Raw genomic sequence first — 23,774 nt, 5'->3', positions numbered from 1 at the left:
TCTTTACCAAGGTAGTCTCAGAGGTGAAAAGTTTAGATAGCAAACCTATAAACCCACATTTATGAGGCAAATAAATATTTCTCAGAGTGACGTTCCCTTTCAGAGGAAGCTGCTGATGTGCAGTTGGTCTCTGATAAAGAGCTTAATGAAGCTTCCATCCGTGCCTGACTGCTGGGGTGGAGGGAGAGCAGGGAACTGCACAGCCACTACTCTACTTGCCCCTTCTCCTGCTCTCACAACCAGGGAAAAAAAGAGCAGGAGATCAGACCTTTCTGGAAGGCCCAAGAGCCAGCCTACCGAGTGGCCATTGTTGAAAAACTCAAATGTAAGCCAGATGCCTTTAACCTATAGAGATCCAGAGAAATTGGCACCTCTCCCCACCCCAATTCCTTGGCCTGTAAAAATTGCAATGGCCTTCTTCAGATTTCTTTGAATCCCTAGATACCTCCAGTCTTCTTTCCTAGGCTCCCATATCCACAGTGCCGATGTGCAGCTTTCGAGGTGTGAAACTCAGCCTCTTCAAGCTGACCAAGAAATAAATACTCATTCTCCCAAGCAAGTGAGAGCAGAGTAGATTTGTTTAAAGATAAGAATTGAAGGTGTGGATTGTTAGGGGAGATTTCTATCCCATATGACACAGTAAACAGCTTTAGAACAGTCACTTATCAGACATCCCAGCTCTTCACAGTCATTTGGGGCCATTAGACCAATAGGAACTTCCCTCTTAGCTGTTCTCACACATATTAGTTAAGTCCTGTCTCTTTAGATTAGCTCCTTGCCTCTAAGACCTAGAGTAACAAATTCCTTCCCTCTACTATATGTATCGGCACTTTGGGGATCTTACAAAGTGAGATGCAGACATATTTCTCTGCCTGAAAAGAATTCTGATGCCAGATGTTAAGATAATGAAGATTTTGCCCCTCATACTCAGAAGGGTCTCCATGAACCCAGTTTCTTTCTGTCTTTTCTTTTTTTTTTTTTTTTTTTCCTTTCATTTAGTAGATATTAGACATCTCACATCTGAGAGAATTTCAGAGCACACTGCCCTCTCTGGCCTGGACTTAAAGGCAAACTTTTTCTGTAAAGGACTAGATAGGGAATATATTAGTTTTTTCAGGCCTTTGGTCCATCACAACTCCTTAACTCAATGATTAAAGCATTAAGCAGTCACAGATAATATGTTAACCAATGAGCGTGGCTGTATTCCAATAAAACTTTATTTACATAAACAAGTGGTGACTGCAGTTTTCCATCCCATGATCTAGAAGAAAGCAGATAGCAGCTTTGATGAAAACAAGGAGAGAAGCCTCTAGGCTAAAATTCAATCTCCTTAGTTTAGCATATGAGGCCATTTATCACTTGCTCATTTGTCCCGCTTACTTCCAAGGCAGTCCCCACCTACCTGGCTCAGGCTTAGATGCCCTTCTTCTGAACTTTCTTTGCTATTTGTTAGAGTACTTCTTTGAGTGCTCACATCATTCTGTAGACTCAAGATAGCTTATCCTTTCAGAAGACTCCCTGATACATTGTTGGTACTTGGTTTATGTTTGTTAAAATAAGTCCTGCTTTCTGTTTCTTCCATCTGCCTAGGTTTTGGTGTCAGGCATTTCTCCCAAGGGTATGTGGAAGGCAGGCAGATGCTCTTCCTTTAATGAATGTGGCCCATCCCCAGGGTCAGGGAATTGAGGGACATCTTGGGCAGTGAACACAAAGGGACCAGTAGTCAACCCAATGCTCTTTAGTGGGCTTTTCACAGCCGTTCTCTTGCTCTGCCCTCAGCTGTCAATAGCTGTTATTATTCCATATCGAAGGAGAAAACATATGTAGTGGCTTATCTGGGGTCACATCATCAGTCAGGGAACCCCCACCCTGAGGCTCCTTCTTGCTGTGTTAACCTGCCTCCTAAAGGGCACCTGTGCATTAGTGATTATGAAAAATACTTTATAATGATGCAATTGGTTTCATCCTATCCAAGGCAGGGAACAGACAAAGGAAACTTTGCCTGGCTTGGTGTTCTGTATGTTGCTATTCTCTTGAGTAAGTTTACTGTGCTTTAGGTAGTGGCCATGTTCTGAAGAGGTAACATATTTAGAATTTTGTCAGATTATATGTTAAATGTCTCAGAAGAGCATGTTATTTGGACTTGTTTTGTAGTCTGTCTTCTTTAATGTGAAAAATTCTTCTGGAATATATGTAAAGTGCAGATTCAGGGTTTTGTACATCAAGTTGACTTCAACGACACACCTGCTTTGGGAGCACAATTCTCTACAAGATTCAGTGTGCCTGTTCAAGAGAAAACATGTAAAGAAAAGCACCCCTGGGGGAAAGAGGTGCGGCAGTTGCCAGTGTGTCTTTGTACCTGTGTCTGTCTGCATGTACCTTAGCTCCTATGATCCTTTACTCCCATGGAATTTTGGCAGACATTCTGGGAGGAGGAGGCCCTCCCTAATGTGAGATTGGCCCCATACTGCCCACTAGGAGCTAGCCCAGAAGTCGCCTTGGAGCCAAACAACTGCTGAGTTCCCATTTGCTAGTCCTAGGGATCTTCCTTTGGAACTTTGGAACCACATATCCAGGGCTGGGTTCCCACTCACATGTGATAGGAATTATCTCTCCTGTTTGATGTTTCCTTCTTCCTCACTCAACCACCATTCTAGTGCTGGTCAAGAGGACCTTCAGTTTAGTCCATTGGAAAGTTTCTTGTGAAAAGCACACATTAATAAGACTGTCCCAGCATCTAGCCAAAACTGTACCTATAAAATGTTAGTTCACCTATTTTAGTTCCATGTAACATATCTTTGCTGACTGTCTGATGGGAATCTAGCCCAACACTGGTCCATGTATGAGCTATGTAGGAGTCAGAAGGAGAAAACATGATCCCCATCCTAGGCAACTCCCCATCTACTACATGGGAAATGAGGCTCCGATCACAAAATTAGTAATGAAGGCAAAAAATATATAGATTCTCTTTCCCAAAAGTAAGCATGATATGAATTGGTTTGGTTGACAAGCACTAGTCCAGTAGTGGTAACATGCAGGGCATTCTTCACCAGTCTCTTCATCTTGACTTTCTGAGTTCTTGGGCAATCCTTTCTACCTATGAGAGCACAAGGGCACCATCAGAATTGTTTGCTTATTTTTTTATATTTATTTATTTATTTATTATTTATGATAGACTTAGAGAGAGAGAGAGAGGCAGCGACACAGGAGGAGGGAGAAGCAGGCTCCACGCCAGGAGCCCGACGTGGGACTCAATCCCCGGACCCCAGGATCGCGCCCTGGGCCAAAGGCAGGCGCCAAACCACTGAGCCACCCAGGGATCCCCAGAATTGTTTGCTTAAATATTAATCTATAATTGTTACTTGAAGATTTCCTTCTCCTTTATCCATGCACAGCTCATCCATTTGAATTACTTGTACATTTTCTGCTAGAGAAGCATGTATGTTGGTATGCACTAACCAAGATCAACAGAGCCCTACTTTATCTTCATATCTCATTCCAAAGACCTTTTCTGGAAGTTGGCATTTGTTCCACTATTATAATTCTATCTGTCCTCTGTCCAGTTAACTCACTCTGTGCCCTTAGACTAGTTTTTACTTTGAGTCATTTGGATTTTTCTAGTCTTTCTCAGCTACTTCTGCAAAAAGGAAAGTCTGTTTAGAATTTTGACCTAGCCTCAGGCAAGTACCAGAGCCTGAATCAATGGAGGATTTTTTTTTTTTTTTTTTTTTTTTTTTTTTTTTTTTTTTTTTAGAGAGAGAGAGGGAGAGCACATCCATGCCCACATGGATGGTCTCACACATGCATGGGCATAGGGGAGGGAAAATCTTAAGCAGACTCCACACCCAGCACAGGGACCGACCTCATGACCCTGAGATCATGATCTGAGCCAAAATCAAGAATCAGATGCTCAACTGTCTAAGCCACCCAGGTGCCCCTGGATCAATGAGGGTTTTTAAAAATAAACAGCTGGGGCATCTTGAGGAGTGAGCCATCAAGCCATCTGTACCACATGTTTATCTCGTGATTTACAGCAACTTGCTTCTCCTTTGTCCTCCAACTTGGTCCTCCCCACCACATCCCCCATGAAGTCAGAATTTTAATATGAATCCTTAAACTATGAGGGTGTTCTGAAATAACTAAGAAATATAATGGAGATGGCTTTAGAACTGCCAAAGCCCTAGTTAAAAGTTATATAGATTAAAAGTCATATAGGAGGCAAAAAAGAGAGAGAAAGAGCTCATTATAGTATCTACTTGTATGACATGATTCAAATGTCTTTCCTTATCCTAACTTTTCCCACTTGTACATATTTTTGTATGCTACCCAGTAATATAATTTACAGTTTTGTTAACCTATATAGCTGATAAAGTGTCAACTACTAACATCAACTACTACACTACTTTAGTTGTCCTCCTCTGATAAGTACCATAAACAAATAACTCTGCAGTCAAAGCATCATTAATGATTTGTTGAGTTTTCTTTTGACTGAAGTTGTCCTAACATTTATCAGTATGTCCCTACTCTCTAAGTATTGAGCATACTCCTGTATGCTGCCAGTTTAATGATAAAATGCCCTAAAACATAATGTCTGAAAAATGACTTACCTGGTTTACAAAAGTAGCATTTATATGAATAAATAATGAATATGATTATTAATAAGGAATTAGCATTTAGGGAGAGAGTTCTAGGACATATCATTAAGTGAGAAAAAGCAAAGTGTAAAAAGAGTATCTATGGTATGTTAACCTTCAAGTGAGAAAGAAAAGGGTATAAGAAGACATACATGTGTATTCCCATTTGTACAAAACTAGTAAAAGAAGAATAAACCAGAAACTAAATTGGTGAGGTGCAATTAGGTGCAATGCGTGGATAGGAAGGATATAGAAAAAGTGAAGAGACTAGAACAGGTTAGTTTGGATGAGGAGGGAGCGATACTTCTGAGTATAATTTTTATATAGCTCTGACTCATTCCCCAAAATAAATAAATAATAAAAAAATCAACCAGAATGTGGGAGGAATCCACAATGGAACACAAGCATTGAAAAATAAATCTAACTGAATTATGAAAGAATAATATAACCACACTGAAAGGGGTGAGGAAGAGAAAAACTAACCCAAGTAAATTTGAAACCAGTATTTCGGGTGGAAATTAGAAGCCTAAAGACAAAAAGAAAAAAGTAGATACTACGCTCTAGTTAGTAAATTTATTTTTCACAGGAGTATGGATCAGCAATTCCAAAATACTTTATGCTAGGATTGAACAAATAAGTAAAATAGATTATAGATAATGAGAGTCAGGTTTCTCACTCTTGGAGAAAGAAATGTTAAAAAAAGGAAAAAGGGAAAGGCTAGCATGAACCCTGTGGTGTTGGACTGCAAACGGAGACACCAGATAGGAACTCATGATTTTAATATATAAATAGATACAGAAATAAATATAGATGTGTTTGTTACATTCAAGTCAGGAAACATACATTTATTTCTTAGCTCTGTCCATTGAAATGACCTAGAAACATTAATACCCCAGTAGAAATGGGCATGCTAATTGCTCAGATCTTGGCTTCTAAAAAACATTCTCTAGTAAAAGCAACCAGAGCTTTCTGAAAAAGTGACTGATTGAGAGCAGGGGCAGGGAAGGTACAAGATGAGCTTGCAACATTTTAGTTCCAGAGAGTAAGCAAGTGTTCAAGAAAGGGAAGAGCTGGTCAAAAATACACTGGAGAGTCAATCTCCGAATGACCAAGACTGGAACAATTTGAAAAAAAAATGTAATTAATGATCATATTAAACTATAACCCATGAAATAAAATATTCATGAGGTAATACTAATATAAATAATTGGACAAATAAATAAGAGGAGGAGAAGGGACAGTACTTTTCCACACAGAATTTCAAGTAATAACTACAGAAGGAATGAGAGAGAAATAGTCAACCACCACAGTAAATATTGTTGCAGGCAAGATTCACCAGTTGATATTGAAGTTGGTGGACAAAAGTTTGAGGGAAAACAGGATATTTGCATAGTCTCAAAACGTAACTCCCTCACGAACCATATTAATTACAAAGGTAAAAATAGGAACTTTGCAGCAAAGCAAGTCATCAGCCACTACCTTAGCCAAGTGATCGAGCAAAATTAATATCACCAGTAATGAGATGTGACCATCATGTACACTTGATCTTGGTGCACTAAAAAGGATACGATATCATTTCTGTATTATTTTTGCAAAAAGTACATAACCTCAACACTAATGACATTCTGGATTGTGCAATTCTTTGTCGTGAGGGCTGTCCTGAGCATTGTAGGACATTTAACAGCTTCCCTGGCTTCTGCCCACTAGAAGCAGCATCATCACCACCACTACTACCCCAGCCTTGTTACAATCAAAAATGTCTCCAAACATTGCCAGATGTCTCTTTAGAGGTGAGATTCCCCCTGGCTAAGAACTACTGTCTCAGTCTAACCATAGAAAATATTGGGCAGATGCAAATTAAGGGTCAGTCTATAAAATAAAAGATCAAAGGTAAACTAAGTATCAAGGTCTTGAAAGATTAGAATGAGGAACTGTAACAGATTGGAAGAGATGAAGGAGACATGATGAGTAAATTCACAATGTGGGATCCTGGAGTAGATCAGAAAAATGTTAGTGGAAAATCTAGCAAAAGCAGAATAAAGTCATAGTTAATAGTATTGTGCCAATGTTAATTTCTTGGTTCTGAACATTATACGATGGCAATGTAATATGTGAAATGGGAAATGCTGGGTAAATGGTACAGACCAAACTATTTCTGCAACTTTTACATAAGCCTAAAATTATTTCAAAATAGGAATTTAAAAAAATCCCCCACTGATGTTAATAAAATGCAGGCAAATTTCTATATTGAACTTTATGGCAGTGATATAAGCCTAACTGGCATTTAATATTGCTGAGATGATTCCCGACACCTCTAGGCATTATGTGATAACCAGAATAAACTTAAAGCACATGTAGAGTGTGTGCACGTGTGTGTGTGTGTGTGTGTGTGTGTTGTGGGTTGCACCACAATTTGTATTTGCTGTTTAAATTTTGTTAGAAGTAAAAAATTTGTAAAATAATTCAGCTGATTGAGTTCAAAAAGGAGGAATAGCCAGACTAGTACATGCCATTTAATAACATTTCACTGATTTGGCTTGGATTACAGTTATTCATGCTTTTCTTTTATTCTCCTATATGAGGGTAAACCATTTATTTTAATGGTACTTGAAAGGCCCAGCCATGTTCTTTGCACATAGTGGATGCTTTAAAAAATTCTCTGAATTCAGTAGGTTTGCATCTTCATTAAGAAAATCTAAGACAAGCAAATGTTTTATTATTACTCTCAAATCTTGTGAGTTAATATGAAAAGGGATTACTTCATTTGAACTTTTTAAACTTTAGTAGGTTATTTATAATTTTTATACAACTCTTAAGAAATCCAGCAGCACCTGGCTGGCTCAGTCAGTATGCAACTGTTGATCGTGCGATTATAAATTCAAGCCCCATGTTGGGTATAGAGATGACTTAAAGATAAAATCTTTTTTAAAATTGGAGGGAGGGATCTCTTAAATATAAATAGAATGAACATAGTGCAGGCTCAAAGTGTGGTTCTATAAATCCTATCAGAAGTCATTCCATGCAGCATCAAGATTTGTAACAATGTTCTGATGCAGAAGTAAGAACTCACCCAAAGCCAACTATTAGGGAAACACACTAATGAGGATACCTGGTTGTGAGCAAAATGAACTATTTTTGTGGTTGTGTTACCATGTTTCCCAGCCCAGCCAGGCTTGCTAGGCCTCACCAGCCAAAACAGACCCTTGGCTATGGACCCCATTGGGGTCCCCCAAGTGATCCCCATCACTGAACTCTTGGCTGAAATCACAACCTAAACCCAAAACATAGGGTGGATGGAATACTGGAGGTACAGAAGGCATTCCAGTACTCAAGATGCAGGTTTCAGTAGCACCCAGAGGCACCATGAAATGCTAAACCATGTCTTAAGCTATTCCTTTTTAGTCTTAGTGGCGGGGACAGTGCCTCATGGTGACACTAGGATTCAAGACATCTTCCACTTATGGCAAATAGGAATGGGTTCCCATTTGTGAGAGCGATGTCAAGTGTTTTTCTATGTATTTCTTATGATCAAAACATAAATCGATACAAAAAAAATGTTAAGTAAATAAAAACACAGAGCATGAGGATATGGTAAAAATTGCAAGGTGATGTTCAAATTATAAAGATCATGGAAGTGATCTTAAGTTCAGTCTTTCACCTGTGACCCTCCTTTCTTCTTCTCCACCCACCACCTACTTATGAACATCAAGAGGTAAGAGTTCTTAAAGTGCATATATAATAGGCCACTTTCTGTGAAAGCAAGCAAGAAAGAAGAAAGCAGAGGTGCCTCTGCCTGTCCTCACAAATAGAAGCATAGGGAGGACAAATCCAAAACCAATGGAGCTGGTTGGTTACCAGTGAAGCATGGAAGGAATTGGGGTAAAAGAGATAGAGCAAGAGAAGGAACAGTACTTCTCCGAGTTGATTTTTTTGTATAATTTTGGTTTTTGGAAGCATGTTAATGTCTTATATATTTAAAAAAATTAAATAACAAGGATGAGAAGGAAGAGCCTAAAACTAAAAGCAAGTGGACACAAATGAATCCAGTTGCATTTAAATAAATACCATAACTACACTGAAGGGAAAATCAAGAACTTACCCAAGTGATTTAGAAACACAGTGTTTGATTGTATGCTCAGTCTTAAGTTGGGAGGGAAAATTGCAAGCATATCCCAAGCTCTTTTTTTAATAAGCTTTTTTTTGTAGTCATATGTACAAATAATTCCAAACCTATTTTAGATATATTATAGGACTGAGCAAAATAGTAAATGAAATGATGTTCTTGAGAGCCAGGATTCTCACTGTGGAAGAAAGCAAGTACCAATACAGAATAGAGGAAGGCAAGAAAGAACTCTGTGAGAATGATTAGAATTTGAGGTGTTGGTGTAAATGCATCATTTCTAAAATATGTATGGGTACATGCTTACACCAATGTACACATGTATATATGTGTGCGCACACACGTATGTATATTTACATGCATGTGTTTTCTAGCTCTGTCCGCTGAAAGGGCTTAACTTCCCACAGTTTGCCCCCCAGTAGCAATGAACAAAAACAGTCCAGTAGTAATAAGCACACCCAATACCCAGACCCTGGTCTCTATAACATTACCACTAAAAGAAACAAGAGCTCTTCAGAGAAATGGCTGTGGCAGGTTAGATGCAAGACAAGCCTGCAGCACCTTATTATGTCAGAAAGTGAGGAAGTCCTCAAAAAATATATGGGGCATGTCACAAGGGCACAGGCTCCAGCTCAGAGGGGCTCCCACTTGTCAAATCAAGGGACAGTTTGAGCATCAAAATAATTAATTAGAGATAGTAATGAATATAAGCCATTGAAGAAATGGGAACCGAGGAATCCATACCATAAGTAAATATGTAAGTTAGTGGGGAAGAATGCAAAACGACAACTGATAAATGTGGAAGGAAGGGTGGAGTTGGAATGCCATCCATTTGCAACCATCATAGTAAAGGTAATATAGACAGGAACCCTCAATGGATATTAAATCTGAGGGGAAATTTTAATCAGGAGTTGTATATTTGCATGGTCTTAAATTGCCTCCTCAGTTGCTTACTAGTTGCAAAGGAAAACATAATACCTAGACAGGGATGAATGAGACAACCTCTTGACTGATCAAAATAATATCACCAATGAGACACAAACAGTGTATACCTCCAGATGTGATCCCCTGAGGAGTACACAGCATCACTGAAGTAGTATTCTGGCCAGAAATGCCAGTCTTAAATCTTATTATTAGAAAGCACCAGAAAAAAAAAAAAAACTGCGTAGGGAAAAGGAGGCAGGGGACTGTATTCTTCAAAAATACCAATATAAGAAAGGCTGTGGAAATAGTCCAGATTAAAGGAGACTGAAGAAACCACTAGCTGTAATACCTAATCCTAAACTATGTGATGTAGTAGAGCAAAACAAAAACAAAAGTCTGCATACAGGACATTTTTTAATCAATTTCTAAAATTAGAATACAGACTGTATCAGTATTAACTTTTCTGCAGTTGAAAACTATGGCGATTATGTAAAAGAATATCCCTAATACTTAGGAATGCTGAAGTATTTGGGAATAAAGGGCCACAGTACATACAGTTTGCTTTTAAGAGACTCGGAAAAGAAAGATCTTGTGTGCCCATGTGTGTACAGAGAGAAAGAGCACACAAAGGCTAGAGCATATGGTGTGAAATGTTGGTAATGGATGGATGTGGGAGGAAGGCATATGATGTTCTTTATGCTTATTCTTGCAACTTCGTAATAAGTTTGAAATTATTTCCAAATGAAAAATTTCACAAGTTAAAAAGAATGGGATCATTCATGATGACCGAATGTTTTGCATCCTTGAGCTGGGATCTAACAAGGACATTGTTTGCAGAGACCCAGGCTGCAAGGGGCTGGTTCACCTTTGCAAGTCAGTTTGGAATCAAAGTGCCGTGTTGACCAACAGGCCTGCTGCGTCTCTTGGCCTCCTAACACTGTTCTGTGGAATCTGGTGGAACCGTGCCCTGTGCAGCTAACTTGGTTCGGTAGTGCCCAGACTCTAGTCTATGTCCATCTGTCTCAGAGGAAGCTGTAAGATCTGGGCACTGGCCCCTGAAAGGACTATGGAAAGCAACACGGACCCAGAATGTGATCGACAGGCTTGGACTGGTTGAGCTTAATAGAGTTGTGTAGTTTCATGCTCAGAGTGGGAGCAATTAAGTCGCTTGTCATCCCAGAGCTTTTAGGCTCCTTACTGGCATTGAGAGACTTTGGCCGGATGATAAAAATAGAAAACTGTAGAGCTAAATCATCAACTATCTCCACACCCATTGGTCATTTTCACCGGTGTCATCAGCCAGAAGGACATGGCTTTCTTGGCAATAAGTCAGAAAATATGGATACCGTTAATTCCATCGCAGAAACTAGGAACTCATTAATAGAGAATGTAATTTTATGAAATGCGTGTGCATGTCCACATTTGACGATACCTTAAAAGTATTTTAAGAGCTCAAGTTTTCCAAGTCAACTTATTCACTCACTTTTTTTTTGTTTTTTTTTTTTCTTTATTAGCTCCCTAGTGTACAAACAATAACAAACTCCCCAAGGTTTTTTACATTTTCTGAGAAGGGATTTTGATTAAGAGAATGCTATCTTTTTTCATACGTTTTTCTTGGGGCTTGGGGAAGAGGCATAATTATGTTTGTAAAGCACAGTAGTGGAAGAACTACAGAACAAGGGACGCTCCAAATGTCTATCGCACTCCTAGGAGCAGGTGAAGAGGAACTCTGTCGCCTGGCCTTTGGGCACTACAGGCCAGAGACACCCCAGTTAGAGTAGGAGGAAGTCAGGGAGAATTCTCTCCTAAAGCAGAGCTCTGTGAGGCCTTGGGGCAGTGAAAGGAAGTGGAAGAAGCCCTTTTACTTGCCAACTAAAATAGGCCTGACCTGAAAGAGGCCTGAGAGGGCTCTTTGGGGCCAGGCCAGCCTAGACCAACCAACGTGTCTGCTCATCTGTCTTCCATCTCCTCTCATCTTAACATCCCTTTCTTGGCTGAGGGTATAGGGGCTTTTCTCAGTTGTAGGCTCAGGCTTTCAGCCAATTCCTGTCCTGCCTGGGGAGGTTTCTAACAACTGTTCTAAAAGAATGGTTGGAAGAGGAGGCTTAGCCAAGCAGGGCAAGGCCCACGGTGCCTGTTTGCCCAGTGGCACAGTGAAGACAGACGGGAGGAAGGTGTGCCTGGAGCCCAGGTTCTGGCACTGGATTGGACTCTGGGTCTCTCTGGTCTTTGTTCCGCACAGAGAGATGGCCACCCACTTGCCTCCGTCAGCGTTGGAAAGGGAGAAGTAGGGACATGCCTGGAGTCCAGCAGCCTTTATGTGTATCTTATTGCTAGAAAGACTGCTTAGGGTGCTCCTGTGCAGCAATGTGAGAACGGGACTTTAGCCCCTCTAGAAGCTTACAAGGGGAGCCAACAGTTTCCCCTTTGTCACTTAACCTTTGAAATGTACCAATTTCTTTTTTAGTTTTACTCAGAGTTTTAAAATATTTGTTAGGGTGGTAACTTGAGGCTACATCTGGCTGGGAACAAAAGCCTTTGACAAAATTTATTCAAGTTTCTCTAAGTTAGCATCTCCCCCAGACTTAGAACTCCGTATACTATCAGAGTGCTCTCCTCATCTTAGACACATCAAGTTCTTGGCACTCCTAACTCCATGGCATTCCTCTTGAGCACTCATGACCCTGGTGCCAGGCTCTGTGCCCACAACCATGGACTAAGCCCACTTTTCAGTCCTGACCTACCTTGGTCCTAGCTTTCATCTACTCAGCCAGTGTCCACAGAGGTACAACACAGATTGCCTCACAGAATACTATGTGATCTATTCATGGTTCTGTCCAGTGTTTCTATATTGTCCCCGTGTCCTGTTTACATACTATAGGCATGTGTCTGTGTCTGTGACTATAAAGGAAAAACTCAGTTCTATGTTTTCCACATAGAGAAAAGCTTAGTTCTTCCCTCCTGTGTTTCTCCCTTGAGTCTCCTTTACTACTCATATGAAACATTTCATTTCTGACACTTCTGGTCACCAAATGTGTGGAAGTTTTTCCCCACGTCAAGAAATTCCCTGTGACACCAGCCGGATGTCCTACAATTTGACTCAATTCTGACACTGTTAACCCGCAGATAGCGTCAGATCCCACAGGTAAAGGGCTTAGTTCCACGAGACCCTCCCTCCAGTCGGGACACCAGCCACCTGCTTGTCAGCCTGGGCTTCTGACCAACTGCTGTAGATGGGAGGTTCCCTTGACCCCCTCCTCAAGTTTGCTGAATTGCTCCAAGGGCTCCCAGAATTCAGGAGACAGCTTACTAGATGTCAGGTTTATTAGAAAAGACCATGACTCAGGAGCATCCAGGTGGAAGATGCATGAGGCAAAGTACAGGGAAAAGGACATGAAGGAGTGTCCGTGCTCCTCTTAGGCACACCACTCTCTATCTCCATGTGTTCACCAAACCCTGTACTCTGGGGATTTTATGGAAACTTCATCACCTGGGCATGATGGATCATTAACTCTGTTTTCAGCTTTTCTCCCTTCTCAAGAGAATGGGTGATGGGGCTGAAAATTTCAAGCTTCTAATCATGGCTTGATCTTTCCAGTGACCAGTTCTTATCCGGAAGCCTACCTTGGGTCACCTCATTAGAACAAAAGATACTCCTGCCACCCAGGAAATTACATGGGTTTGAGGAGATCTGTGTCAAGAACAGAGGCCAAAGGCTAATATTAGGACAAGAGATGCTCCTAGTATCCTCATCACTTAGCAAATTACAAGGGTTTTAGGAGCTGTATGCCAACAACCAGGGCCAGAGACCAATATATATCGTCTCAGTATATCTCATGGTAGCAACTGAGTAACTTGAGCAAAGTCAATGCAGCAAGTCATGAAACTGGTTCTTGAACCCACACCTTTTAGCCTCAAAGGTTATATGGTTGCATATGTGCCGCTGGACTGCATCCACCGTTAGTTGTTCATTGTTGAATTCTAAGCTTCTGGAATGGTGCTTGGCACATGGAAGGCATTTGATAGGTATTCACTAAATTAATAAGTGACCAGTTATTATGATAGTCTTGTGTTTTGCCTCAGTCTCAGGCCTGCCTCTGAGACCTAAATGTTGGCCTATACTGCAGTCTTAGCAGCATTGCAGTGCTTGTGGCAAATATGACTTGGCCTTCTACTGATTGCTCATTTATTTTCATAGTTGCATTACAGTCTTTAGCTATTCTTTCTCTGACTACATTTTTATCTTTATTTTTCAAATCTACTGTTAGGTGATAGTAAAGTGATAAAGTGATAGTAAACTGAAACCCAGTTTGTCTTGTTTGATTAATCCCTGGGGTGGGGTTTGAATATTTTCTAGCTTTTGGATCTCTTCATCCAGTGGGATTGGTCAACCTACCTTGCTGACTATGGTCAGCCCAACTGCAAGTACCTGCGGGTAAACCCAGTGACGGCTCTGACCCTGCTTGAGAAGTGAGTACCCAGTCCAGTGGTCTCTGTTGGGAGGTGGGGAAAAGGGCATGGGAGTCAGGGTCAGGGATAATTTTCTCTTTGAAAATACCTTCAAATCTTCAAAAGATAGCAGAGAGGCCCTGTTCTGGAAGTTGTCATAAGTGCTCCCAGTAAGCTCCACCACAGGATTTGGGAGGCTGGCCACCTTCTTGTAGACTCTTAATTCCTGAGTGCCAACAAGCAACATCTCTTTGACTAGAACTGGCAAGAGAAGAAAGGAAGATGCCTTAAGTTTGGGTTCAGGCTGCCTGGTGAACAGAGTGAGACTCGCCCCACTCAGCCCCACAGAAGATGGCTTCTGTGGTTTCTAGCAGAGAAGTTCCCCGAATTCTCGAAAATCTTCACCAGCACCCCCCTCCCATTCCCTGCCAGGTTGAGCCTTGTTGTGCCAACTGTCCCAAGAAAGCTACGTTGAACAAGGTGTCTCACTCTCACTTTGGGCAGCCACTGGCCAGCACAGGTGCTACCACTGAGATTGAGTTGGCCAGCTCTGGACCATCTCATGGCTCGCCAGGATAACACACAGATGCTGGGATTTGTTATGCAGCCTAGCTCTGCTCTGGCTTTTCCTAACCTAGTTGAGAGCTGGCAGGCCAGAAACCAAGGCAGCTTGGAAAAAGGGCAGCTTTTTCTTGTCATCACACCTGTTAGTTCCCAGCTTCTTAGAAGAGTACCCCGCACCTAAGCAGCACAGCAAGTACATTTATGGCTGTATATGAACTTAGATACATGGATTGGCATCTAGGAGATCAGAGTTGAACCTCAAGCAGAAGGAAAGGCTTAGGTGTGTCCTCCCTACTAGGCAATTAAAAAGGGGGAAGGAGGGAGAGGGAAAGTAGGCCAGAGCAGGATGCAGAGGAGTGTGTTTGGAGCCAAGAATCTCAGAGCCCAGGGTGTACTTTTCTGCAGCCATGACAGACTAATGTTTCCATTTTAACTTTGTTTCCCATTATCCTCTCTCCCAATGACCTTCCTCCCTAGGATATCTAGAGAGTAAGTATATTATCCACTTGGCCTTTTCCACCACTTTGAGGCGAGTCCTTCTGGTTTCCTCACTGACACTAATGACTGCACTAAATCCCTACCCTGCAAGGAGTCTCCACCCTGACATACTAATCTACTAAACTGGCCTGGTGCCAACTGGCTGGCTATCTCCTCTGTCCTTGGTCCTTAGAGTGACCATTGGCCTCCCAATTCCTATGGGGCTGGAGCTGGTGGCAGGGATTATTGCCCCCGTGGGTGCCAGGTAAAAGATTGTTCCCACTCAGCTTCCTGGCACAGTCTATGCCCTTGCTGGTGCGAAGCTTGAATGTCAGCCCTGACAGAAGGGAGCTCCTCGGCAGTCTCCCCCACTTCCTGGTGGTGATGGTGTTATGATCTGGAACCCCTGTCTACTGTGGAAGACTTTTTATTGGAGGCAAGGCCTAATCCCAGCTGAAATGAATGTCCCTCATTGCAGGCCTCTCAGTTGGTGTTTAGACGTCATACTCACTGTGTGTCCAAACAGGCTGTGGGATTCCCTTCTATTTCCTTCTCTCAACAGTCCTTGACTTGTCTGTTCCTAAGAATCTCTAGATCTGAGAGAGAGTGCCTCATCCACTTTCTGTAGATCAACAATAGGCTAAAAGAATCAGCCTCTCTATAGCATTCTGAAGGCCTGAAAGTAACATAGCCATGTGCTTGTCCCTAGCAATCATCAGAGTTTAAAAGTTTCCTCCCAAACACAGTTGGGCTAGAGGCCACCCAGATCACTAATATTCCTATTTCCCAGCCTCATAGGAATCAGTCCTCTTACCTGACCCTTTCCTGCTTTCCCCACAGCCAGATATACCACAGAGCTTGACAATCTCTCCTTTTCAACCTGGCATTTCTTGGCGGGGTGAGACGTAAAAAGACCCAAAGACACGCTCAAGACATTCAGGAAAGAGAAGAGGCACCTATATCATTGAGAGGTGGCTATAGCCAAAGTAGATCAGAATCCCAGGAGGGGAGGGGAGGGGAGAAGGGCTACCCTTTGGACTGGGAGCATTCCAAGGCACACACTGGCACACCACCATCAGCCATCAGGGCACATGAGTTTATCTTTTGAGTAATCCCAACTCTAGGCCTTAATGGTCAAGAACTCCTAGCCTCTGAGGCTCAGAGAGCACCCTCTTCCTCCCTCTCTCCTACCTTATTACAGGAGCTGCCTTATGGGAGTTGAAAGCCAGTTCTGGCTCCCCGTCTCTGGGCAGCTTCGAGGAGTCATGATATTAATGATCACATAGGACCTTAAAACGACCACCCTTTACGTGAAGGGAGTGCTTTTTCTTCCTTCCTCCTTTCTTTCTTTTTTGTTTTATGTTGTTTTGTTTAGATTCATAGCATATTCAGCAAAGGAAAGGGAGTCCTCTGGGATAAATAAATAAATTTTTAAAAATAAATAAATAAAGCCAGGCAAGTTCCACAAACATAATTGTGCAATTAATGTGCAAGGGATCAAATACAGTGATCACCATAGCCTCGAGGATCCTGTGCTTTCTTATCAACCAACCTCTGTCACCTCTCCTTCTTCCTCACCTCCAAGCATAGACCTGCACATGTGGGTTGTTGTACCCAATATTCAGTGTTCTGAGTTCGCTTAAGGAATTCCAACCTGCAAGCCCTTAAGCTTAGATCTGAGAGAAAAGTCTCAACTCATTTATGGCTGTTAATGTCAGCCCCAACCACCCAGTTTTGATGCTTATCAGAATATCCTGAATATAAATGCCCTTGTAGCATCTCTAGCCTTTTGACCCATTGGCCTCAAATCTGCCCCTGTGCACAAGGGCCACCCCATAGGGGAAAAAAATGGACCAGGATTAGCTGAAGTCCCCTGGGAAGTTTACCTGGAGGTAGATTACCAGGGTTAACAGGTTCCTTCTCCCCAGCCCTTCTTCTGACCTATCTCCGTGCAGCCCAGGGAACTGTGAAGTCAGAGAGCCAGCCAGGCTCCTGGGGGATGGTGGTGAAGACTACCTATACCAACCCCAAGAAGTTGGTCTGGGTGGTGTTCTTAATTCTCTAACACCAGAACTAGCTGTGGCCTGGAGGTCCAGTGTGCAGAGGCTGAGGCCAGAGTTAACAGGCAGATGTCAGAGGTTATGAACTCTGCAGGGATTAGTACCTTCCCACATTCTATCACAATGGCTCACTCAGACTTGGGTGTTTCTGTGAAGCCCCAGCCTGGTCTTGACTTTATCCATGCTTCCTAGTTGTCTTTCCATCTGGCCACAACCGTTGGCCAGAACTACCCATGGTTTGTGCTCTAAGAATATGCCATCTCTGGAGCTTTAGCAGGACCTGGTAATAGAAAGCTCTGCAGAAGTCAAAGGTCTGAGGGTATGGACAGCCCTCAAGTTCTCAGGGGCTTCTCTTGCCTAAAGTTCTGGCTCCAGTGAACGGACGGTCCCCCTGCTCTCCTCAGCACCATGGACTCAGCCACTGCCTCTGGATCTTTGTCCCTACTCTGGGACAAAAGAGATCAGTTGAGCCTTTAGTTTTGTTAGGGATGGGAGAGAGTAACCGGCTGCTGAAGTTTAGAAAGACACAGTGGCTTTCAGTTATTCATTTCCTCTTGGAATTGCTAGTTGAGAGGATTTTTCTGCTTTATCTTTCAAATACAAGCTTTAAGATCCCAGCAGGATTTCATAAGCTCATGAGATGATAAGTGGATCCTAGATATTCTAAGAGCCTATTGACCATCAGGGCTTTAGCATGCTCCACATACCTGTAACAGGTGCATACCTGGAGATAGAAAGTAAGGAAATAGGTAGGGTGGGTCTGGATGATAGGGGGTCAGCCCCTCCAGAGCTGGCTTTTGACTATCTTCCAAAGGTGAAAGCAGGACAGCTTTCCAAATAGAAGGTAAGTACGGGCCCGCAATGGAAATATTCCAGACTCTCAGCTCTGAGTGGAGGCGAAGATGCACTGTGCCATTCTGCCTCCTGCCAGTTTTTCTTCCACCATCATCTCCTCAAACACTTTGCTCTCTCTCTTTCTTTCTCTGTTTAGGATGAAGGACACCAGCCGCAAGAACAACATGTTTGCACAGTTTCGGAAAAATGAACGAGACAAGCAGAAATTGATCGACACTGTGGCCAAGCAGCTCCGGGGACTCATCAGCAGCCACCACTCATGAAGGCTGGCCTCCAGCCCACAGAGGCCACCCACGACAGCCCCATAGTCCAGGACCCAGCCCTGGCTGCCCTGCATTTGTGCATTCTTCTTCAAAGAGAGCAAATGTATTTTTTTAATAACATATGTACAGTATTCGCATAATCTTTCCCTATAGTAAAAGAGGCACAAGGAAAAGCAAGTACGTGAGAGGTTGCTAGGCTGGGATTTAGGGGAAGTTACACTGCACTATCTGTATTAGCCTAGAGATGGTGGTATCACCAGTCCCAGGATGGTGAACCACCTTTCATCATGGCTCTAGGTCTGGGGCTCAGGAATGACACAAACGAAATGGGTACTTGGCTCTGGGAGGTAAGGTGAGTAGGCAAAAAGAGAATAAAGTATTTCCTGTTCACTCCCTGGTGCCCCATTCACCACATAGGTGAGGTTGGCTCTTCCTGATACAAGGAGGGGACCCGGAAAACATCACTGCTTAGGGTATGAAAGAGCAGCACACAGTTCTGGAGGTTCTTGCCTCTTCAGTCCACCAACTTTCACTGGCTGCGGAACAAGCATGGCATGTGGCCAGAGGACACCTTCACTCCAATCTCCCAAGGTTGGCAGTTTGTTTAGCCCAGATCTGACCTGGTGCTTTTACTGCTAATTGTTCTGGGACAAGACAGAGCTGAGTATACAGTGGTAATAATTGGACTCCATGACTAACTGCAGGTTGCGCCACACTAGGAGGAGTTTTATTGGCTCTTGAAAGCCAGTGTGAATGGAATCAGAGCCTTGGTCCCTTCCCTGTTCATCTCGTTGTCTTCTTTTCAGGGTCAGGGCACTTGGTTCAGAGCACAGATCAACAGTTATTTCTGGAGCTCTTCACAGAGAGTCTCAGACTTGGCCTCCTTCAGTAGTGTCATTGGGATAAGTCAGATTCCAGAAGCCTGAAAATGGCCCTTGCTTTACCCCGAGGTAAAACCTGAAGATTACTTGGGAGTGTTCCTTGTATCTTAAAACCAGCCTTCTGGCCGCCATCTTTAAAAGAATATTATCAGCTCTGTGCTGTAGGGGCAGCTGCTGCTAGACAGGATGCCTGTGGGGATGGGGCCACTGTCACCATGAAGTAGACGGGGCCAACCATGGCTAGTAGTTTGTCACTAGTGGCCCAACTCTCCCTTACTAAGTCATATGCTAGATATGAAACTCTTACGGAAGCCCAAGCCTTTCCATCCTCTCTCGAGATCCCCATAGCTATCTTTTGGCCCCATCTGTAAACCGATCCCACACATTCTGGAGCTTGCCGGGGGAGTCTGGACTGTAGCTTGGAGGCTGTGTCCACTGTCCCAGATGGGCTCCTGACATTAGTGCAAGGGCTTTGCTGTGAGGTCAGTCAGAGGAACCTGCACTTTAAAACTCTCTAGGCAGGTGCTCCCGTGGCTATGGACAAGAGTATAATTGTGCATCCCCAAACAATGACAAATAAGCCACACAGGCATTTCCAGCTTGGATTAGTGGGAGGAGAAACTCATCAAACAGAATTCTTCACTATGTTTGTCAGCTACTGAGTTGCTTCTAGGGAGGGCAGTGCTTCCTCTTTCATTTCCCACCCCAACCACCCGTAGCCTACCCGACTTGCAAACCAAGGGAGAGAGGTTATGCACGCAGACATGAGCCTTCCACAAAGCTGAAGAGGCCAGGCTGCCTGGAAGCTCTGAAAAAGCTTTTTAAGGCTTACCTTGAGTCCCAGGTGGTTGACCCAGGGTCTCAGGAGGAAGGAGGGTCAGGGATGAATGCTGCCACCCAGAATTTCAAAGGCAATGGGGAGTGGGGGACCCATGGGAATAAGACCCAAGATGCAATTGCCTGAAGCCTGGACTTGATTGAGAGAGAGCAAAAAATGATTACACTAATCTGAAGTCCTGTTGCTTAAGAAGGGCCCAACACACACTCCTTCACTGGTCCCCAGTTTGCAGCCAGACACTTTCAGCTCTGAGTACTGAGACTGGGATGTGAGACAAAGAGAACCTTAAGCATGTCACAGTTTTTGTCTTTTCTGAGTCATCGTTGCTGGTCTGGTCTCAAGCCTGTACCCCAGAAAGATGGCTGTAGCACAAGCGAACAGGGTGGAGGAATGGGAATGCCTCTGCACCTCACACACAGAAGTCCCAAGCTCAGAGGAGGACCCTTTGGTAGATCTTGTCCCTCTCAGTCTCCTTGCAGTCTTCTCTGAGGAAAGCAACATGCTGCTACTGAGTTGTCTATAGAGATGCCCTCTTGTTGCGCAGGGGGAGGTCAACAATCCCAGAGCAGCAATGTCCAAGTGGCTTGAATTGGTGAAGTAGGATTTTTGAGTTTTTCTCCGGGCTCTAGGTGAGCCAGCCCTTGACAGGACTTGTGCACATGTGCCCATGCCCCTCAGACCCCTAAGATCTAGCCTCAAATGCCCAGAGATGTGGAAGAGCCCTGGCAGGTCTCAGTAAGAGAACAAGAACACCCATGGCTAGAAGCCTGCTGGCCTTAGAGTTAGCGTGACACTTACCCAAGTTTTTGGGGAATCAGGCCCGTGTTTCTAAAGGGACATTCTGGTTTGGGACCCTAGTGAGTTTCAGTCATCGTGTAGGCAGCTTGGATAGTTTTAACATTCATAGGAAATCTCTCTGAGTGGACCATGAATGAAGCTGTTGGGGGTGAGGAAGAACAGGACCTGGAAATTGGAACCAGCAGAGTCCCTGTTGACAAGAGGAGCATCCAGCTTCCAAGGAGTGTTCCCCGGTGTTTCTATTGTTTACCATGCCTAACGGTCTCTCAGGCCTCAAAAGCAGCCTAGCTTCACTGCATACTTGACAAGTGCTTTCTGAGCGAGCCCCAGACCCAGGGCCCTTTATCCCCAAGTTTGGCAATGGCCATGACTTTCCTCATAAAGCCTCTCAACACTCCCTGGGGCCTGCTACAGAGGTGCCTCTACCTTAGCCTCCCTTCTTCCAGGACCCTGTTCCTGGCTGCTTCAACTGCCTCTTTTTTTTTTTTTCCTTTGCCTGCATTCAAAATTACTTTTCACTAATGTGTTGGAAATGGCCTTTTTTATTTTGCACAAATAGTTGTACATTTATGGAGGAAATTTAAGAGAGTCCGTTTTGAACTCTAAAGGGAACTTTTTTCTTTAAGACTCACTAGTAAAGCTACTGATGCAGATGGGCCTCGTGGTTAGTGGGAACCTCCCGTGTGGAAAGAGCATGTTTATTCCTCCTGTACATTTTCCTCTCTTAACTGCTATTAAACAAGGAAGCCTATGTACCTGTTTCAAAAGCCACGGTGTTGTCTCATGGTCTTTTGGTTCTTCCGCCCCTTTCACACAGCACAGCTCTGGTTGGCGAACTGGATAACAGCCATTGCAACCCCTCGACTGGACTGAGGACTAGAGCAGGCTGGGGCCTGCTAGGGGGAGAAAGCCTACCTGCCAGACCAGGCAAGGAGCCCTTGGAAACATCCCAAAGCACTGGGTTGGGTTTTCCTGTCTGTATGGTTAACACAGGTGTCATCACCATCAGGAGGAGGAACTTCTGGAATGCCTGGTTTAGGTGGCACGCTGGGCTAGGCATCCTGAAGCCTCGTGTGTAGTGAACACCAGGCCTGCAACGGAAAGGTCCTAGTCTAAACGGAAAGATGGAGCATTATCCAGAGCAAAGCCAGGCTGGGGGAAGGGGAAAGATGAGCCCTACTTTAGAGCTCAGTGTGGGAGAGGACAGGCACCATGGCCTGCTACAGGAGTGAGTGGGTCTGGTCGGGAAGACGGCATAGAGAAAGCAGGATGCTAATTAGCTCAGCCTTAAAGGAGTGAAATTCAGATTGTGGTAACCGTGGGAAGATGTGAGGCACAGACCACGTGAGAGTGAAAAGTTGACTGGAACCTGGCATAGGCTGGGAGGAGGAGTGCAGAGCCCAGTAGGCACACCAAAACCATGGGGATGAAGGCCAGAAATGGCAGAACAGCACCTGGCCTGCTTGCACCCTCGGCTGGTGCAGAAGCCATGAGAAGAGGATGGAAAAAATGTCTTCAATAACAAGTCTGACTACTGCAACCGGGTTTCAGTCCCTGCTCTGCCACTCGCCAGCTGCCTGACCTCGACCAATTATCTCCCTAAATCTCATAATCCTCATCAGTGGCACAGAGAAGTAGTCCTGATTTATCAGGGTGGTTGTGAAGAGTGAATGAGCTTTGGATGGTCAAAATGCTTAGCCAGTACCTAGCCATAGCATGTGCAAGGTTTAAGCACCCCCCCCCCAACCCATTCCAAAACATCTCTCATGGCTGAGCACTGGACACAAGTGTCCAGAGCTTCTCTACCTTCTGGCTTCCCCTCCCCAAGCCCAGAACAGGGTTAATGGTAGCAAGGCCTCTCGAGCTCCTGTATGTGAAATAGGTACAAGCCCTTCAAATCAGCCAATGGCTCACAGTAGAGCCACTCCTTCAGATGGACTCTCCCTGTCAGTACCACCTAGAACATCCTCTGCTCTCTCTTAGATGCCAAAACTTCTACCTCCTAATAGAATTTAAGAGTCCTTAACCACGGGTCCATGAACCCTTGGACCATGTGTGTGTGTGTGTGTGTGTGCGTGTGGACATGTGTGCGCCAGCTTGCATTCACACATTTTCCTGGGTAGAAAGTACATGGCTTTCATCAATGTCTAAGAAAGATTCAGGACTAAAATACTGAATGATAACCAAATCCCTTTGGAAATACAGATCTGAGGGAAAGCCAGAGGCTCTGAGCACTTACCTCCTCTCTCTGTCTCATGTAATTCTGGCAAATTTTCCAAGACCTACAGCTTTGCCACCCACCTTTTCCAGGAACCCCCATGTGATCCCCAGATCATCATATCCTCCCCGATTTCTGAGGATACGGACAATTCCAGCCAGTTGGGGAGACTGAACAAAATGGTCCAATACAGACATGGGCCCTCAAAGCCAGGCCGAACCTGATTCCTTCCAGAACATTTCCTGCAGCTTCTGATCACTGACCGGTGCAGGGGCTCAGCCAAGACCTTACCCAGAGAGGAATAGCAGCCCTGATGGGGTGCCTGGAGCCGTGGGAGGAGGGGGACCTGAGAGGGATATGAAGCAGTCAGCAGCTTGCCCCTTTTCTTACAGGGAGGCTTATCTGCTCCCCAGGTAGATGAGGACAGGGACTAGCTAGTGGGAGAGAAAGTGCCAGACCCTTTCCCCAGAGGCCTCAATTTTAAATTTAATGGGCATTGTTTGCCGGGAATGAGAGAGCCTCACAGCCCAAGGGACCAGAAGACAAAAGCTCTTGAGGAAGTGCAAGGAGGAGGAGGAGGAGAGAAGTGGGGGCCAGGGCATTGTGTGGGAGAGCCACCACTCTATCTGTTTCAATCACTGCTGGGGTTAGGGTTACCCTGCACAAGGGGGCCCCAGCTGCTCTGTGGGGTCT

At 44.0% G+C, this 23,774-nt stretch overlaps 1 protein-coding gene and 1 long non-coding RNA gene across 9 annotated transcripts in view; one reads left to right on the top strand and one right to left on the bottom strand.

Moving 5' to 3' along the window:
• The window catches only part of EXOC6B (exocyst complex component 6B), a 612,331-nt gene extending 593,865 nt beyond the window's left edge, over positions 1-18,466 (top strand). For 5 of the 7 annotated variants that reach the window (XM_077842877.1, XM_077842880.1, XM_077842878.1 and 2 more), the window contains 2 exons: positions 14,036-14,148; positions 18,220-18,466. In XM_077842877.1, the coding sequence (XP_077699003.1) occupies positions 14,036-14,148; positions 18,220-18,346 (240 nt within the window). In that variant the 3' untranslated portion in view covers positions 18,347-18,466. Of the gene's footprint in view, positions 1-14,035; positions 14,150-18,219 lie in introns of those variants that run through there. The other 2 variants (XR_013349063.1, XR_013349062.1) reach the window with 1 other exon arrangement.
• LOC144280634 (uncharacterized) lies at positions 1,241-23,741 on the bottom strand. Of its 2 annotated transcripts, XR_013349066.1 has the most exons (4): positions 23,103-23,741; positions 21,620-21,975; positions 14,237-14,388; positions 2,860-3,097 (listed from the first exon to the last, which is right to left on the bottom strand). It is a non-coding gene; the product is annotated as an uncharacterized LOC144280634 (long non-coding RNA). The 2 variants fall into 2 exon arrangements; XR_013349065.1 differs by having other exon boundaries at positions 1,241-3,097; positions 21,620-23,740.
• Positions 23,742-23,774: the final 33 nt, after the last annotated feature.

This window comes from Canis aureus, chromosome 12, assembly GCF_053574225.1.
Source record: "Canis aureus isolate CA01 chromosome 12, VMU_Caureus_v.1.0, whole genome shotgun sequence".
Taxonomy (NCBI): domain Eukaryota; kingdom Metazoa; phylum Chordata; class Mammalia; order Carnivora; family Canidae; genus Canis; species Canis aureus.
Note: the sequence above shows the minus strand (reverse complement) of the source record. Positions and strands in the feature narration are given on the sequence as shown.